The sequence below is a fragment of the Otolemur garnettii genome, unplaced genomic scaffold, assembly GCF_000181295.1.
Source record: "Otolemur garnettii isolate 467f Iridium unplaced genomic scaffold, OtoGar3 scaffold00013, whole genome shotgun sequence".
Lineage (NCBI taxonomy): Eukaryota > Metazoa > Chordata > Mammalia > Primates > Galagidae > Otolemur > Otolemur garnettii.
Window position 1 is genome coordinate 25028451 of NW_003852408.1, and position 6533 is coordinate 25034983.

The following is a 6533-nucleotide window of genomic DNA, read 5'->3' on the forward strand; positions in this document are numbered from 1 at the left end:
CCTCAAGCTGTCCCCCTGGGTAGAGTGCCGTGGCTTCACAGCTCACAGCAACCTCCAACTCCTGGGCTCAAGCGAGTCTCCTGCCTCAGCCTCTCAAGTAGCTGGGACCACAGGCGCCCGCCACAATGCCTGGTTATTTTTTGGTTGCAGCCGTTCATTGTTGTTTGGCGGCCCGAGCTAGATTCGAACCCACCGCCTTAGGTGTACGTGGCTGGTGCCTTAGCCACTTGAGCTACAGGTGCTGAGCCCACACTTCAGTTTTTAATATAACTTCATCTACTCTAGTTATTTTCCTTTCTCACTTACTGGTTGTTGCTTTCCAAAAAGAAAAAAAAAAAGGAATGTGGTCATTTCTTCAATAATGAGTATTTACTAATAATTTTATGCCCTGCTGCTTTGTACCTTTTTGCATACCGTCCAAATGCTCCTCCTTGAGCCACGCCCAACAGTACACATACCTTAATTCAAAATGCCAATACGAAGAATCGGAACCGTGTGTGGGCATGTGTAGGCCATGCCAACTGTAATGACCATCACCTGGCTGAGCAGCTGTAATGTGCTAGCAAGTGTAAAATGCTTTGAAACTGCAGATATTTTAAAAATGTAGATCTTGGAATTGATGGAATATGTTGTCTCAGTTTATTTGTGCTGTTGTAGACTAGGTGGCTTGTGAACAACAGAAATCTGTTTCTCACAGTTGTAGAGGCTGGGTATGAATTGAATAATTTTTTGTTCATTTAGTTATAGTCATACATAGATTTTTCCCCCTCTGTTCCGGGTAGAGTGCCATGGTGTCATAGCTCACAGCAGCCTCATTCTTGGGCTCAAGTGATCCTCTTGCCTCAGCCTCCCAAGTAGCTGGGACTACAGGGGCCCACCACAACGCCAGGCTAGTTTTTCTATTTTTAATAGAGATGGGGGTCTCCGTCTTGCTTAGGCTGGTCGGCGTGAGCTACTGCTTCTGGCAGTTATATATAGTTTTGGGCATACAGGATGTTTTAGGCATTGTATAGACTATTAAGAGATATAAATATTTTTTAAGATGGCCATTAGGTTTTTCTTAAATAAACCTAGTTTTTAAAAACCCACTTATTCATTCCAAAGGATAATTTCTTGAGAGGAGATAACTCCCGTAAAGTTCAGCACCAGCAGCAGAGGAAACCCAGGAAAAAAACCAAGCCTCCTGCACTTACCAAAAAACACAAGAAGAAGAGACGGCGTGGACCTCGTCGACCCCAAAAACCCATTCCCCCTGCAGTCCCCCAAGGGAACCTCAGCATGCCCACCAGCGTCTCACTGCCAGTGGAGACCTCTCAGATCCGGTCAGTGATGACACCAGGATTTACTTTTTCTGTATGTTTTTTGGTTATTCTCAGAACATCAAGCTTCATGTGGTCATCATGAAGTAGGCACTAGGCTACAAAAGCCAATCAGCATATCAGCCTAGACCAGCGGTTCTCAGCCTGTGGGTTGTGACCCACAGGAACTGTATTAAGTGGCTGCGGCATTAGGAAGGTTGAGAACCACTGGCCTAGACTTTTTACAGTGTTTGGTACAAATTTTGTCTATATCTGGGCTGTATTAAATCTAAAATAAAACTTTCGATTATAACAAAGAAAAAAGATGCTTAAATTGAGAATTATATACTCAGCTTTTTAAAATTTAGATAGAAATTTTATATATATTCCAACAGAAATATACCATCAGAAATACAATGCATTATTTATTTTGGCAGTGTTGAGCAGTTTGACCAGGTAAATCAAACTGCTATTTCAGCTAAGCATTTTCATTTTACCTGTTATTTCATTTTAAATAAAATGTATTTATTTTATAAAATGTAGTATTTCATTTCAAAAGTATTATTTTGGCCAGATTTGACATTTCTTTTCTTTCTTACTTTCTTTGTTTTTTTGAGACAGAGTGTCATTGTGTCGCCCTTGCTAGGGTGATGTGGCATCACAGCTCACAGCAATCTCAAACTCTTGGGCTTAAGCAATTCTCTTGCCTCAGCCTCCCAAGTAACTGGGACTATAGGCACCCACCACAACACCCAACTATTCTTTTGTTGCAGCCATCATTGTTTAGCTGGCCCAGGCGGGGTTTGAACCTGCCAGCAGCCCCAGTGTATGTGGCTCAGTTGCCGTACCCACTGAGCTACTGGCACCACCCCAGATTTGACATTTCTGTAGAAAGTATTGACACACTTAATATACCAAATTGTGACTCATTCTACCTTTTTTTTTTAATTTTGAGACAAAGTCTGACTCAGTTGCCCTTGGTAGAGAGCCTTGGCATCGTAGCTCACAGCATCCTCAAATCTTGGGCTCAAGTGATCCTTTTGCCTCAGCCTCCACCACAGTGCCTGGTTACTTTTTCTATCATTAGTGGAGATAGTGGTCTCGCTTTGCTCAGGCAGATCTTGAACTCCTGAGCTCAAGCAATTCACCCGCCTCAGCGTCCCAGACTGCTAGGATTATAGGCATGAGCCACTGCTCCCAGACTTAATTCTACTAATTTGGAATACAGATATTATCTAGTAATGGTTGTTGACTATTAATACGTGGGTAAAGGTAGCAGAAAAAAATGCCATGTCTGTCTGTTTTCTTGCAGTTCCTCTGCTTTCAAATATCCTTCTCTTACAAATAAGGGAGGAGACATTTAAAGTTAAGATTTTCCATATCTGAATTGACTCTAAAAAACCTAAAAGACATTAGCTTCTTTTCCTGTTGGATGTACTTGACTCAGTGACACTGTGTGGAGGTAAAGGGGAGTGCCATGGGACCACCTGCGCCTTTTTTTCCATCCGTGCCGTCTTCCCTAGGAGCCCGTCCACGCCAGAGCTGAGTGCTGATGAGTTGCCGGATGACATTGCCAATGAGATCACTGACATTCCACATGACTTGGAATTGAACCAGGAAGACTTTTCAGATGTCCTGCCACGGCTACCTGATGACTTACAAGATTTTGATTTTTTTGAAGGTATCGTTAATATTTTGATTCAAGGGCCTAGTATTAGATAAGAAATGTTTTGTTTTGTTTTGTTTTTTGAGACAGAGTGTCACTGTGTCGCCCTCAGTAAAGTGCTGTGACTTGCCTCAGCCTCCCAAATAGCTGGGACTACAGGTGCCTACCACAACGTCTGGCTATTTTTTTTGGTTGGAGTTGTCATTGTTGTTTAGCAGGCCCAGCTGGGCTGGAACCCACCACTGTCAGTGTATGTGGCTGACACCCTCACTCACTGAGCTACGGGTGCTGAGCGAGGAAATGGTTTTTTAAGATGTGTTTGAAGTTTTTCTCCTCAAATACAATGTCTGTGATTGTAGATAGAAAATGTAATACTGTTAAAGCTTTTTAGAAGAAGAGAAATGTGCAATTTGTTTAGCCATCTTATAGTTTAATAGCTAGGTTTATCACTTTGTTTCTTTAAAATGAATAACTTTATTTTTGAACAGAGGTATTTTAACATGAGTTTATTGAGGTCTTTTAGAACTTGCCCTAATTTTAGTACCCCACCCTGTACTTCAGTTGGAGTGTACTTTTCCAAAACAAAGTTTGCTTAATCCCACCAATTTCCCAGTGCTTTAAGGAGAAATCTTTTATACCCTTAGAATGTTTCATTTTTAATTTTTTAGAGACAGAGTCTCTCTATATCACCCTTGGTAGAGTGCTATGGCGTCACAGCTCACAGCAACCTCCAACTCCTGGGCTTAAGCGATTCTCTTGCCTAAGCCTCCCAAGTAGCTGGGACTACAGGTGGCTGCAGAACGCCTGGCTATTTTTTGTTGCAGTTTGGCCAGGGCCGGGTTTGAACCTGCCACTTTCCATATATGAGGCCGGCACCCTACCCACTGAGCCACAGGCACCACCCAAGAATGTTTCTTTCACCATTAAAAATTGGATATTTTGGGGGGTGCCTGTGGCTCAAAGGAGTGGGGCACATAATACTGGAGGTGGTAGGTTCCAGCCCAGCCCTAGCCAAAACTGCAAAAAAAATTGGATATTTTTTGGTGTTGCCTATGGCTCAAGGAGTAGGGCTCTGGCCCCATATACCAGGGGTGGCGGGTTCAAGCCCAGCCCCAGCCAAAAACTGCAAAATAAAAAAATAAATAAAAATTAGATATTTTCTTGGTGATTAATCAAGTTCCTAACAATAGTTTTTTTGTTTTGGGGGGTTTTTTTTGAGCCAGAGTCCCACTTTTTTGCCCTCAGTAGAGTGCTGTGGCATTGTAGTTCATAGCAATTTCTAAGGCTCAAGGGATCTTCTTCTCTCAGTTTTTCATTTTTTTAGTAGAGACGGGGGTCTCACTCTTCCTTAAGCTAATCTCGAACTCCTGAGCTCAAGTGATCAAGTCCTCCTCAGCCTCCCAGAGTGCTAGGATTACAAGCATGAGCCACTGCACCTGGCCAATAACAGATTTTTTTAATAAAATGAAATCAAAATAGGTCATTAGGCTTCCATTTTATACAAATTAGTTAAAAAATAGAAAAGTAATACTTGGGAAGGATTAGAGAATAAAACAGAAGCATTTTGAAGGTAACCCGTGAAGTGCACTGAGCGCTCAGTGTTGCACTAAGATTTATCTACGAGCTTCTGTGTTCTGGTCCACAGCTGCTGCCCGGCAGGAAGAGTCTAGGAGTAGAAAAGCAAGGGAGACCTGTTCTGTGCAGCCTTTGTCCCAAATCACATTTGACATGTTTTTTATTTTAATGATGCTAATAAAATTTTAGGAAAAAACATGTCTAATCAAGTAGTTATCATGAGTTTTAAATTGGTAATACTTAGATTTCTTAAGCATTTTATACTTGTATTAGATGTTTTTTGAGAGTATCAGAAATAAACTCAAGATAATGGTTCAAGTTTGAGGACAGCAAATGTTTCAGACCTATCTTGCATATTAACTTTTCACTTTTTCCTTCTAATACAAATCTTGGAAACTTAATATTGTTTAAATTCACATGTGTGAATCTTTGTCATATAGAACAGGTAAAAACTCTACTGATTCTCGATGGCTTTTGTTGACTCAGGAAAGAATGGAGACCTCCTCCCGACTACCGAAGAGGCCGAGGAGCTTGAACGGGCCTTGCAGGCTGTAACTTCTCTCGAGTGCCTGAGTACCATTGGGGTCCTTGCCCAGTCAGACGGTGTGCCAGTCCAGGAGTTGTCAGATAGAGGAATAGGGGTATTCTCCACAGGTACTGGAGCTTCAGGAATCCAGTCCTTGAGCCGAGAAGTAAATACGGACTTAGGGGAGCTCTTGAATGGGCGTATAGTACATGATAATTTTTCTAGTCTAGAGCTGGATGAGAACCTCCTCCGTTCTGCTACATTGTCTAACCCACCTACACCCCTGGCAGGGCAGATCCAGGGGCAGTTCTCTGCCCCAGCCAACGTTGGCCTTACTTCTGCCACTCTGATCAGCCAGAGTGCACTTGGGGAGAGAGCCTTCCCAGGACAGTTTCATGGACTTCATGATGGCAGCCATGCCTCCCAGAGGCCACATCCTGCCCAGCTGCTGAGCAAGGCAGATGACCTAATCACCTCACGACAGCAATACAGCAGTGATCATTCACACTCCTCGCCCCATGGAAGCCATTATGATAGTGAGCACGTGCCGTCTCCCTACAGTGACCATATCACCTCTCCCCACACAACATCTTACTCTGGTGATAATATGGCAGCTACCTTTTCAGCAGAGATGCCCATCATGGCACAGCACTTGCTCCCAACCCAACTCGAGGTGCCACTTGGAGGAGTGGTCAACCCTAGAACTCACTGGGGTAATCTCCCCGTCAACCTTGGAGATCCCTCTCCATTTAGCAACCTTCTCAGCGCAGATGGACATCTTCTTTCCACTTCCCTCTCCACACCACCCACCACTTCGAACTCAGAGACCACACAGCCTGCCTTCGCCACCGTGACCCCCAGCAGCTCCAGCGTGCTTCCGGGGTTACCGCAGACCAGCTTCAGTGGCATGGGGCCTTCTGCTGAACTAATGGCTTCCACCTCTCCCAAGCAGCAGCTCCCTCAGTTCAGCGCAGCCTTCGGCCACCAGCTGAGTTCTCACAGTGGCATTCCTAAGGACCTGCAGCCCAGCCACAGCTCTATAGCCCCTCCTACAGGCTTCACAGTAACAGGTGCCGCAGCTACAAGTACCAATAATGCGTCTCCTCCCTTCCCCTCCCCTAACTGAGTGTGTCTGTGTGTTTGCAGGCAAGTGGGGAGCCCGGTGTTTTCTATTTTTGTTTCCTCCTTAGCACTCCTCTCCCCTTTTCCTAAAGAAGATTTAAAAACTAATAGATGGGGATTTGAGGGGCACCCCGTTCCCAGTCCAACAAGTGGCCCTGCAGTGGACCTTGCTCCAGTGTTCACATGTGCTCCTCAGCACCGGTGCTCATTCCCTCCTGGCAGGTCCACTCGGCTGCAGTGGTTTCCCTAGCAGTTCAGCACAGTGACTGGATAGGATGGATTTTTAGCAGCAAGTCCTAGAAGTGGAAGATACCTCAGATTACCAGTGCCCTTTATATGTCCTAGT

At 44.3% G+C, this 6533-nt stretch overlaps 1 protein-coding gene across 1 annotated transcript in view; it reads left to right on the plus strand.

The window, feature by feature from the left end:
- The window catches only part of INO80D (INO80 complex subunit D), a 43790-nt gene extending 37599 nt beyond the window's left edge, over positions 1 to 6191 (plus strand). Inside the window, exons 8-10 of the mRNA XM_023510375.1 lie at positions 1105 to 1322; positions 2822 to 2979; positions 5026 to 6191. Of these exons, the coding sequence (XP_023366143.1) occupies positions 1105 to 1322; positions 2822 to 2979; positions 5026 to 6191 (1542 nt within the window). The remainder of the gene's footprint in view (positions 1 to 1104; positions 1323 to 2821; positions 2980 to 5025) is intronic.
- The last annotated feature ends 342 nt before the right edge of the window (positions 6192 to 6533 follow it).